The 13,058-nt window shown below is 37.9% G+C and overlaps 1 protein-coding gene and 1 pseudogene across 1 annotated transcript in view; both read left to right on the top strand.

The window, feature by feature from the left end:
• Nucleotides 1-13,058, top strand: part of TRPM6 (transient receptor potential cation channel subfamily M member 6) — a 142,861-nt gene that overhangs the window by 59,994 nt on the left and 69,809 nt on the right. Inside the window, exons 13-18 of the mRNA XM_032427461.1 lie at nt 561-614; nt 3,480-3,620; nt 6,496-6,630; nt 7,797-8,077; nt 9,127-9,355; nt 12,346-12,495. Coding sequence (XP_032283352.1) covers nt 561-614; nt 3,480-3,620; nt 6,496-6,630; nt 7,797-8,077; nt 9,127-9,355; nt 12,346-12,495 — 990 coding nt within the window. The remainder of the gene's footprint in view (nt 1-560; nt 615-3,479; nt 3,621-6,495; nt 6,631-7,796; nt 8,078-9,126; nt 9,356-12,345; nt 12,496-13,058) is intronic.
• Nucleotides 3,683-6,368, top strand: LOC116646625 (annotated as a pseudogene).

The raw sequence follows: 13,058 nt of genomic DNA, 5'->3' as shown, positions 1-13,058 counted from the left end.
TTTTGAATACTCGGTTTACAGTGATCTATTCCTACGGTACAAATTTTTGGCAACTCTTTTCGAGCATACATCTTCATAATTAGTTTTTCGTGTAAATCCCCCCTCTCTTCAATTAGACTGTAAAAACTATGAAGAAAGTACTTACATTCTTAACTGACTCCCTCAAGAGCTGGATTGAACATAGGAGTGTTCAATAAGTAATTGTTGATGGAATGTAATTATGTGATGGGGTTCGTAATGGTGTAGTTTATATATGATAAAGGATAGTTACAAATTACTTAAAATTTATTTTTGTCTCTTGAAAAAAATAAGGTTAATTATATTTTTACTACCTACACATATATATCTTTTTTTTTTTTTTTTTTACATCTTTGAAAAATATTTCAATCTAATTATATCTTCTCTTAGGAAATAACACGATTAATTGGGGTAAGCTTCATTACTAAAGATGTTGAAGAAAATTTTCAGTATTCTGGGTTATTTGTGCATTCTGAAATAAAATATTTTCCCCCTAGTATATGGTAATTAAAAGGAATAAATTTTTCTTGTCTTCATTACAGAAACAAGGACCCACTAATATGCTCTTGCATCATCTTGTCCGAGATGTAAAACAGGTAACGTAATTATGAATGTGTACAAATTTCTTTGTGTATTGTCTTAGCTTTGTGATTGAGGCATTGCCTGATTTTGCTTCGTAAAATGTAGATTTGGATTTTCTAGTGAGTTACCTACCCTCTTTGTCTGGGGCTCTGAGCAATTTCATCACCAAACCATACTCTTTGTTTCCTTGTAATTTATTTTATATTTTTAAAGATTTGATCCACCAAGTAAGTGGCATTGACTAATGATTATTTTCTCTTATAAAATATGAATCGGAGACATATAAAACTTTCAGAACTTTACCTCAACATGATACAACAGTATTTCCAACAATGATAATACTTGCTGAAAATAAAGAAATTTCCTTGTCTTGTCATGTTTATTGGAGGACTGATATATGATTTTCATTGTTTTGTTATTGTTTTGACTATGAATGATGGCTTGGGGGCCCTACCTTCTTTTGTGAGTCTAAGCATTGTTGTAGGGAGCCAGGATGAATCCCACTACTCTATAACCTTGCTCATATTTTGCTCATGGTGTTTTCGCTGAACTTTGAGTTAAATCAGACTTAAAATAAAATCATCTTCTATTAGTTACCAAACCTTTAACAGTCTCTTATGCTTTAATTCCTTCTCTTTTAGTCACCAAGAACTTTTATTCACATCTGCAGAAAACTAGGAGAGACTTTTTTTGTTCCCATGATTAAACTCCATCCATGGCACACTTTAAAAGTACTTCCTCATTTCTCGGAAGTCTGGTATCTTGATGGAGAGAGTGTGGGCTTTCTGGCTACGTTGACTTGGTGGGAGAGCCAGAATAAAAGGACCGCAGAGGAAGACATTTAGTTGGCAAATTAGAAGTAAGCAAAAGTGTCCATGCTGATGTAAATTTAGTTTGCATGATTGATGCCAGATCAAGATGATTTTCCTTATTATTTCCTTGAACTTTGATTCCTTTACAGTAAACTGAAGAAAAAGGAATAGAATAGGTTAAATATGCTCTCATTTATTTATTTATTTTTATTTTTATAAAGATTTTATTTATTTATTTGGCAGAGAGAGAGAGACAGCAAGAGAGGGAACACAAGCAGGGGGAGTGGAAGAGGGAGAAGCAGGCTTCCCTCAGAGCAGGGAGCCCAATGTGGGGCCCGACCCCAGGACCCTGGGATCATGACCTGAACGGAAGGCAGACGCTTAACGACTGAGCCACTCAGGCGCCCCTATGCTTTTAACTAGTAGCAACAAAGAGCATTAGTTTTGGTGTTCCTTGAAAAAAGTAAATTATGAATGTATTTACATTGATTCATGAATCAGTGTAATAAGCTCAATAGGTGAAGGGGATTAAGAGGTATAAACTTCCAGTTAGACAATAAATAAGTCATGGGGATGTAATGTATAGCATAGGGAATATAGTCAATAGTATTGTAATAACTTTGTATGGCAACAGATAGTAACTAGACTTATCATGGGGATCATTTCATAATGTATAAAAATATTAAATCACTGATACGTACCTAAAACTAATAGGATATTGTATGTCAATTATACTTTAATGAAAAAATGTACAGTGAATGGTAGTTGAGAAGTAACAGTTATGAAGAGGTAGTAAGGTGGGTTTTAAGTGGCCAAAGTTATCTTCATTTAGACTAAGACCCATGTACTTGGAAATCTGCTCAGCCCTCTTGCCAACCATAACATTTGTTTTGGCACAACCTCATATTTTGATATCTTATTTTGTTCTGCCATTCCACGTTCCTTATTTCTATTTGTTCTACTTCCTTCCATGTTCTCATTTTGTGTATGATGTAGTCAACACAGTGCAAAGTGCTATAGCCATTTCAATAGAGAGATGGAAGATCTAAGCCAATGTTAATTTTGGGTCACATACATTCAGTATATTGAAGGAAGGAAGAAATTTTCCTCAGTCCAAGGTTCTTCCAGCTAGCCTAAGAATTAAATTTTACATGAGACAGATTAATAGGAGAAAAAAACACAAAGTTCAATTAGTAAGGAATTCTAAACAGAATTTAGTCTGGGGTAGTAAATTAGTAAAAAGTAACAAGGGTCACTTATACACGCTTCTCTGCTCTAAATTTCCCATCTCTGGTGATAAGGATGTCTCTTTATCTCCTGGGACAAGGAGGGTACCTTTCACATGGGGGAGTTATTTCCTGCTTTCGGGAAGCATTGGAGGGTCTGAGTGTCCTTCTTGTACAGGCTGTCTCTTAAGTAACTTTTATTTAAAATAATATGTCAAAATGGCACATTTTGGTGATATACTCCAGTGATTTTATTTCTGTTGTAATAGTTATATAATTTCCAGTTAAAAACAATCTTTTATACTATATTTAAGTGTGTTTTATTACAAAGTATATTTATGCATGAGAGAAAGAGAGAAAAAAGAGAGTTGAATGAGCAAATATAAGCACACACTTGATTCCTGTGAAATTAAAAACACATTAAGGCTAGGTTTGTTTTTCCTTATAAACAAGCAGACTCTATCAGTGGTTGGTCACATTAATGGATCAGTTTGTTTTTGTGTTTTGTTTTTTTTTAAAGATTTTATTTATTTACTTGACAGAGAGAGACACAGTGAGAGAGGGAACACAAGCAGGGGGAGTGGGAGAGGGAGAAGCAGGCTTCCTGCGGAGCAGGGAGCCCGATGCGGGGCTCGATCCCAGGACGCTGGGATCATGACCTGAGCCAAAGGCAGACGCCCAACAACTGAGCCACCCAGGCGCCCCTAATGGATCAGTTTGTAAAGATGCTTGAAAAGTATGAGTCTACCTCTGCAGTTGATTGGGTTATGTTCTAACAGATGGCAAAGGAGACGCAAAAAGGGAACTGAAAGTTGAAATACGTTGCATGGTTTTGTTTCAGCATGCCCTTCTCTCAGGCTACAGAATAACACTGATCGACATTGGATTGGTAATCGAATACCTCATTGGTGGAGCGTATCGCAGCAGCTACACTAGAAAAAGTTTCAGAGCCCTCTACAACAACCTCTACAGAAAACATAAGGTACCACAATTGATAAGTAGCCTCATATCCTATGGGATAACTTGGAGTTAGACTTAGAAAAATGGCTTAGGAAGTTCAGGTGGAAATAGCTTCTAAAATGGACATTTGTATTTATTGACATTTATTGAGTCTCTGCTGCATGTAAATTATAGTGCTGGCTTAGGATGAACATAAAGACCAGGGGTTTAGAAACTCTCAGAGGAAACAGACTTATGAATAACGAGGCATCATACAGAACAGGATACAATGTGTGCTATATTGACATAGAAGTAATGTCTTGAGAAGGATTTGAGGGAGGGATGACCAGTTCTTTTCTTTCCTTTTGAAATTGTAGAAGGCAAAAGCCTAATGGGCTTCCATCTCTAAACTCATAGTAGTCCATAACCTGGAGATGACAAACTTGGGACAGGTGTGTAGGGGTTATGTTGGAAAATGCATGCAGAGTGTACTATGTAAAAATACACATTGTACATATTTTATTTTCCATCAAGATTTCGAAAGTCTAGGAATGTAAAGTCAGAGTTCCTGCCTGGTTGATTAGCAGAGAAAACATTGGTTGTTTCCAAAGAGAGCCTTTCTTCTTAGAAGATAATGGAAGTGTTAGAGAAGGGAGTTTGGGGCATTGGGGTTGAGAGAAGAGCAGGGACAGTGGAAGGCACAGTGCTACGGACATCAGTGACAGTGACAAGGAGGCCTTTGTTGGCAGCGACGTGCTAGAAGGTTGTGAAGGATGAGACTGGAAAGGTGGTTTGGGATGGGATCACAGGAAGAGTCCAGAATATCAAGCCACTTTTGACCTTTAAAGAATCAGGTGAAGTAAAAGCCCAACTTGTCTTTAAGAAATAAAAGAACAAAACAAAAAGAAACTCAAATCTTACAGAAAATGATCTTCATTGAGATTTCAAAGGCATGGAGATGCACTTGAGGTATCAGCTCCTTCACTTAAACCAAATATATCTTGCTGTGAGGTTGCCTGTGACAGGTATGAGGACCGACTCTGCCCTTGGTGTCGCCCGGTGGGCAGTTTGCTAGGCAAGTACCTCGAGTGCTTTTTTTCTTTTGAAATGGTGAGAAATTACTACCCATTTCTCTGACTGTTTTCTAGTGAAGTAGAGTCTATTAGTGAAGTCTTGTAGTAAGTTAGATCATAGCAGCTACCAATACATGGTTTGGAGTCCGAGAGATTTGGGATGGACTATTAGTTTCGCTTGTTAGTAGTTACTAAATCTTGAGTGAGAAGCTTAACCTGTGTGTCACTTTCCTTATCTATAAAATGGGAATAATAATATCTCTTTCATAAATTTGTCAAAGGGGTTAAATAATGCCCGGAAAACCCATATTCCTGGAACATAGAGGGTACAGAGTAACTGTTAATAATAATAGTCATGATCACTACTGATGATGCTATTAATTCTGTATCACAACACTCCAAAAATGGACCTTGGTGGCATTCTTTAATTGCAAAGTACAACCTGAGTAACTTAACTGAATCCACCACAACTGGCTGGGACAGACTCGTTTGGATCTTCTGCTTACACCCAGGCCTCCTGGTAGGGCTATGGAAGAGGGAGGAAGAACTGGCTTTTGTTACAGCAAATCTTCATTTCCATCACTTTGTGGAAAAGAGCACGTTAGTATCAGCCCCTGTCCCCTATGAGCTCATAGCTCATACCCCCCTTTTGGATGACAACCCAGAGTACGGACTGCGTGGCTACCAACTCCATTCTGATATGCACAGTGGTGGAATTTTCTGCCTGTGTGGCACATTTCTCAATCTCTTTACCAAGAAAGGATACATTGAAAATGGATATGTGAAGCTTGTTGTAAGTTTTAAAAATAACACGGAACACCTGCCTCTTATTGGAAAAGGTGGCCTCTCTTGGAGAACTGATATTTTCGATGGCTGTGTAAAGAGTTGTTCTATAATGGCCCTAACTCTTTTGGATGAATATGGAAAACCCTTTTGGTGTTTCAGTTCCCTGGTTTGTATGAGATTTCTGGGTCCTCTGACGGTCCTCATTTCTTGGGACAGACTTACTATGTTGACTGTGTGGACACAGAAGGAAAAATGTGCACGATGCTGTGTGGATTAAAGAGACAGAATACTTCATTGTCAGCCTGGTCCTTTATCTGAGGATAGCAAAAATAAGCCACTGGTTTGGGACAACATACTAAGTATTAGCAGGAGGTGGCAAATTATTGTTGCTGGTTGTTTACTTTGGACTAACTCGTTTTGTTCTTGGTATTGGAAGTTGAAATAAAGCGGTAGTCTGATGCCTTCTTATTTCAAAAAATAAAGTAGCTCAAAGCCCATGGTTTGTATCATCCATTTTTATATCAGCCCCTTCAAGAAAGCTTCTTTTAGTTTCTCATTGATGAAAGCTTCATGCTGATAAGCGGTAAATTATGTTGTTATTGGGCCTAATCACTGGAATTCCAGTGGTGATGCATAACATCTGGAGAAGTTCCATAACTTTCTAACTTAACCTTGGAGTTGTTTGTGAATGGGAACTTTTTCTTATCAGAGCTGTGAATCTCTATTGCCTATTCTGAACTTGTTCCAGGTATAGAAAATCCATTGATTTTTAGTGGAATTTCCATATAGAGAAGGAATGCAGATATATAATAGGGAACAAAAGAGCATGTTCTCTAGGATGTTAGGAAATAACAGTGTTTTTAATAAGGAGGAGATCGTTAGAGGCTTTTCTTGGGTAATTAAATACTGATCATGGGCTAGAGACAGAATCTTTGGATACTTGGTAGGATACAATATTATACTTTGTTTTCATTACTGTCTAGAAATGAAATGTTAATTGTTACCATGATAATCTTTTCCCTTTTTGTTTTATTTTAAAAATAAAATAACACCTGCCAGCGAGTGACCAGTTTTGCTCAAAGCCTTTCCCAGCCCCCTCTTCACCGAAGACACCCCTCAGGAAATAGAAATGAATCTGCAGAAAGCACGCTGCATTCCCAGTTCATTAGAACTGCCCAGCCTTACAAATTCAAGGTACCACTTATTTCTTTTTAGATGTGAAAATAAAATTGTTCTTGCAGGCTAGACCATTTCTTCATTTAAAGTTGGAGAAGGGAGCTACAAGTAGGCCAGTTATAAGTACCATAAACAGTTGGGTGCAAGTCAACAGCAAAACAACAAGTGAGCAATGTGAACAATATTGTTAATCCACCTCTCCCCATATTACCTCAGTCCCACTTTTCTCTGGGGATGAATGTGTTTGCTCAAGAGTTTCTATATAAATAATTTCTATGTTCTATGAAAGAGGTTTGCTTTCCATAGCTCCTAGGATGAAAGGATATTTTATAAAATTACCCTTGATCACCATCAATGGATACAAATTTCCTTTTATTTATAGAAATAGAGGAAATGTATAATTTTCTCTCTTATCTCTTTTTATTAAAAAAATTATCAAATCCTATTATTTACCAGGCATTATGTTGGGTGCTTAGTTGAATTTGGGATGCAGGTGGATGAAGAAGGTATAATAATGACTGAGAAATGACCCCCCTCCCCAAAAGTAATAGCCGTATTGCCGTATGATGATGATGAATATTGAAATAGAAATACATACATAGTGATATAGAAGAACATGGGGGTTAGGGAGTGGCATTTGAGATGAGCTGTAAAGGGTTAGTTTACCTGGTGGAGAATAGTATTGCATTATTACATATTACTATTACTAGAGGAATATAATCAGAATAAAGGAAAGGAAACTTAAAACCAATCAGGTTGGATGCATGTTGGCAATGCTAGTGACATTTTTCTAAGGGAAAGATAATTTATTTATAAAGTGAGTTTAGAGTTGTTTTTTTTTTTTTTATAGTTCTCATTTATCCAATAGTTATTTCAGCCCATTTCCTTGAGAAATTGAAAACTGTCATGTAGTTATTGAGTCTATCCCAAAGGTGTAGTGTTTCAAGTTGTGCTGAATGAACACAAGGTATCTCAGTGTGTGGACCCTGGATCTATCGGACACAACAAGAAATAGATCACCTAAAAGGCTAAAATTTTGGTTTCTGGTTTATAAAATTGTATTGTTATTTCCATCTCTTTTCAGAGACTTAAAAAATATTCTTAGGATACTGGATATGTTTCATTAGGTCAAATATCATGCATCTGACTCTTTGGGAATCCGTTCCTATTTTATTTTCCAACAGGAAAAGTCTGTAGTCCTTCGTAAATCAAGGAAGAAGTCAAAAGAAGAACAAAATATATCAGATGACCCTGAGTCCACTGGCTTTATGTACCCTTACAATGACCTGCTGGTTTGGGCTGTGCTAATGAAAAGGCAGAAGATGGCCATGTTCTTCTGGCAGCATGGAGAGGAGGCAACGGTGAAGGCAGTGGTTGCCTATAAACTCTACCGAGCCATGGCCCACGAAGCCAAGGAGAGCAACATGATGGATGATGCCTCAGAAGAGCTGAAAAATTACTCAAAGTAGGAGTTCTCTCTTCACTTCATACTAAACATCGACAGTTCTTAGAATGGTTAGACACTTTTATCTCCCTCGCCTTAGAACTTGTAAGATGCGTGGACTTGCCCAGCATTTCCTGGGCTCTCCCATAAATCAGGGTCTTTAGGTATTTCAAGGTGCTTTGTGGAATCAAGGGAAGAGAGGTGGCCCTCCAGTCAGGAGACCTGGCCTCTGGTCCTCATCCAGCTGTTTAATAATTGGGCAACTCAGCCGGCCAGATTTGGGGACTCTTGTTTCCTCACTAGAAGGTTCAGTTAATGATTTTGAAAATCCCTTCCAGCTCTCAAACTCTTTGACACTAAGTGAAATGAAAACTTGTTTACTTTTAGTACCTCTCAGGCAGGGAAACAAATAAATGTATTATGTACCAAAGAACCAGGGCACGATGGCAAAAGATAGAAAAGTTGGGAATGGTTTTGATTTTTTGAATACTCAAGCATTATAATAGTGAGGAAAGAAGGGGAGCTAGAATTCATAAAAACTAATGTCTAATTGTGATTTTAAAAGTTCTGGAGAATAGCAGTGTCTACTTTTTAGAGAAAACAACCTCCCAGAAAATGTCTCCACATCTAGTTTCTTACTTAAGTCATCTATGTATTTTCTAGAATATTTTTTTAAAAATGTGGCCCCATGATTTCCCTTAATTCCTTACTCAATATTGAACAGTCTTTTCTGTCAAAAAATTCTTTATTTGGTTTTGTCAGGGAGCCCCAAACCAAGCTATATGTAGTCTGTTTTGCGATGTGGACAGGCTTCTCCCCATGGGTAGATAGCTCAACCACTCCTGGTGCAAACCAAATTCTGTATGCTGCAGTGTAAACCCTCCCGCAAAGGGAGAACGTCCATTTCCTGAGCAGCAACCACTTTGAAATAGCTTCTGCAGTCTGAGGTTATTATGTTGCTGTTCGTTTTTTTGTGTTGCTCTTTCCCGAGTCTCACAGCTAATCTTTTTAAATGTTTCTGGGACTCTGACCTGCATTTGTTTTTGCCACTCACCACTGTGTCATCACAGACAGTTCGGCCAGCTTGCCCTGGATGTGCTGGAGAAGGCATTCAAGCAGAATGAAAGAATGGCCATGAAACTGTTGACCTATGAACTCAAGAACTGGAGCAATTCTACCTGTCTGAAACTGGCCGCATCTGGAAGGTTGCGGCCCTTCGTTTCGCATACTTGCACCCAAATGCTGCTGACAGACATGTGGACCGGGCGCCTGAAAATGAGGAAGAACTCTTGGTTAAAGGTACACTGACAACATAACAATAAAAAAAAATTAAAAAAAATAAATAAATAAAAATAAAGGTACACTGACTTACAGAGAACAAACTGGTGGTTGCCAGCGGGGAGGGTGTATGGGGTTGGGCAAAATGGGTGAAGGGGAGTGGGAGACACAGGCTTCCAGTGATGGACTGAATAAGTCACAGGGATGAAAGTGGACCATAGGGAATAGAGTCAGTGGTATTGTGATCGTGTTGTAGGGAGACAGATGGTAGCTACGATGGGCAGTGAGCACAGCGTAACCTAGAGGTGTCAAATCGCTGTTCTGTACACCAGAAACTAATGTAAACTTGTGTGTCTACTTCAATTTTAAAAAAGTATATTTACTTTCTAGAATTTAATATTTGTTTACTCTGAAGGTCTGTACTCTTGAGTTCATTTTTCCCTTGTTCCGGAAGAATCAATTCAGGAAAACCAGTTAGTATCTTTGGTTCTCACGGATGAGCTGGGATCTCCCCAGTGGAACCTCAGACAACGACGTTAATAGCCTTTTTAATGAGACAAATTTCAGCTTAGGAATATTAATCAATAATACATTAAATAAAATTAGTAATTGCTGTTCTGTTCATCCAATGTGATGTTTGAGGGAATAGATGCTCATTTTATAAAGCTGCCCTGAAACACCTATTTCCAGATTCTTCTATCTGTTATAGTTTGGCCTCACCTCTCATCTTGAATTATCAAGAATAATTTAGTTAACTACTAAAGACATTTAACTTTTGACATCACACCTAAGCCTAAAGCTTTAGGTTATGGTCAAGCTTATGAAGTACATATGCTTATAAAACTGAATAAAAGGGGATAAAGCATGAGCATGAAAAGCAACATTAGACTATATATATATATATTTTTTTTAAAGATTTTATTTGTTTATTTGAAGGGGGAGATAGGGAGAGCAGGAACACAAGCAGGGGAAGTGGGAGAGAGAGAAGCAGGCTTCCCGCCGGGCAGGGAGCCCGATGCGGTGCTCGATCCCAGGACCCTGGGATCATGACTTGAGCCGAAGCCAGATGTTTAACAACTGAGCCACCCAGGTGCCCCAACATAAGACTATATATTTTAATTGTACTTTACCTACAGCTTTTAAAAATGTCCGTCCCAAATAGAATGACTTCCCTAAAACTATTTTTTTGTTGGACACACTATAGAAAACACAAAGAAATAAGACATACCATACCAAATATATAAAAGAACTTGCACATTTTAAATCCACCAATGAGACTGCAAAAATAAGAGAGATGTGAGCCAAAAATTATTTCACATAGATTCCTCTTTAAAAAATACTGAAGAAGTAACAGTTATTTGTAGACGAAGTTCTCCTTTGATCTGTTTTGATTTCAGCCTTGGAAATGATGAAGCAGAGAAGTGAATGGGCCCACCTCTAGCTACACAATCTCTGACAATAACTCTTTTTAAATGTGTAGAGAACAAGATGGGGTATAGATGGCTGGAAGTTTGAGCAATAATTTTCCCCACGACTTGTTTTTTCTGTACAGCTGTGGGGAAAATTATACCATTTTGCTTAATACCATTTTGTTCCTCATATACATTATATCAGTAAAGAGACCTAAATGAAGCAAGACTGAATGTTTTGCCCCCAAAAGTAGTGAGTGGACAAAGAAGGCTGAATTAGCTACTTAAAATCTCTGAGCTGTGGGACATTGCTCTCCATGCCTAGATCCTAATTCATCAGTGCTTGGCTACGAGTTTTTCTCCCTCTTCCCCTCCCCCCTGCTTGTGCTCTCTCTCACTCTCTCAGAAATAAATAAAATCTTAAAAAAAATAAATATTTGTGTAGGATGTGAGATGAATCTAACAGAAGGTGACGCTTGTTGTTTTTATATTCTTGATTTTATTTATTTTTTAAGATTTTATTTATTTGTCAGAGAGAGCACAAGCAGGGGGAGTGGCAGGCAGAGGCAGAGGGAGAAGCAGGCTCCCCACTGGGCAAGGAGCCCAATGTGGGACTCGATCCCAGGACCCTGAGATCATGACCTGAGCCCAAGGCAGACGCTTAACTGACTGAGCCACCCAGGCGTCCCTATTCTTGATTTTATAATATGAATAAATTTTAATGTGTTTTATGGGATAATAACTACCCCATGGCTTTAAAGAATTATGAAAGCAATATGCTCATGTTCATTGAAAAATAATACTTCTTGCTGCCCTGCCCCAAGGGATAAATAATAACTGTGTGGTATACAGATTTTTAAACCTTTAAATGCATATCTGTGTATGCACATATGTTTTCTAATTTTTAATTTTCTTTTTGTACAATAATGGGATCACACCATATATATTATTATATACCTTGCTTTTATTCATTTAACAATATAACTTGGATATTTTTTCATTATACTAAAAAGTGTCTTTATCTTTTTTTTTTACATTTTATTTATTTATTTATTTATTTATTTAAAAGATTTTATTTATTTATTTGACAGAGAGAGAGACAGCGAGAGAGGGAACACAAGCAGGGGGAGTGGGAGAGGGAGAAGCAGGCTTCTCGCTGAGCTGGGAGCCCGATGCGGGGCTCGATCCCAGGACCCTGGGATCATGACCTGAGCCGAAGGCAGTCGCTTAACCAACTGAGCCACCCAGGCGCCCAGTGTCTTTATCTTCTTAATGACTGCATAATATTCCACTGTTAGGTTGTCCCACACCTGCTATCCCTCTATAGAAAGATATATAGGTTGACAGATTTTTTTTGCTATTATACATAACCCTGCAATGCATGTCCCTATACACATATGCTTGCATTTATGACGATTTCTGGGGAAGACACTGCTAGATTTGGAATTGAGTCAAAAAGTACATATAGAATCAGGGTATCAACTGAATTAGGGATTGGTCTGGTGCTTTGTGTACATTAAAATCTTCATTTTGTGATTTGACTACTACTCATGCCTTGTGTTGTAATCCTTACTACTTATTTTGCTTTATTTTCTCTTAAAGATCATCATAAGTATTCTTTTTCCACCCACCATTCTGTCATTGGAATTTAAGAGCAGAGCAGAGATGTCCCATGTTCCCCAGTCCCAGGACTTCCAGTTTGCATGGTATTATGGTGACCAGAACCCCAGCGCAAAAGAAAATGCTTATATGGTTAGTACGATATCATAGTGAGCTCGGTTTTCATGATATTGACTGCACACCAACATACACATGCACAGAGTTTGCTTATTAAACAACGTATTTAATGATCTTAATCATATTATCTGTGATTGGGTATAGCATGTATGATACATCTAATTAACCCCCATATATGATTAAGCAAAATATCCCATTTCTTTGGGAAAGAACGTCTTTATTATATCTTGACAAATGTTTAACTTTTCATTTTCCTTTGTGACTAGTAGAATAAATAGAGTTACTATTTCTCGAAAGTGACAATGAGGAGGGGAGCCTGGGTGGCTCAGTCGGTTAAGTGTCAGACTCTTGATTTTGGCTCAGGTCATGATCTCAGGGTTGTGAGATCAGCCCTGCATCAGGCCCTGCGCTGGGCATGGAACCTGTTTAAGATTGTCTCTTTTCCTCTCCCTTGGCCCCTCCCCCTCCACTCTCCCTCTCTAAAAAAAAAAGAAAGAAAAGAAAAGAAAAAAAGAAAGTTATAATGAAGAATGCCTCATATCCTTAAAAATATTTGTAAAGGTTCAGGTTTAGGTTTT

This window comes from Phoca vitulina, unplaced genomic scaffold (genome assembly GCF_004348235.1).
Source record: "Phoca vitulina isolate PV1807 unplaced genomic scaffold, GSC_HSeal_1.0 scaffold37, whole genome shotgun sequence".
NCBI lineage: Eukaryota > Metazoa > Chordata > Mammalia > Carnivora > Phocidae > Phoca > Phoca vitulina.
Note: the sequence above shows the minus strand (reverse complement) of the source record. Positions and strands in the feature narration are given on the sequence as shown.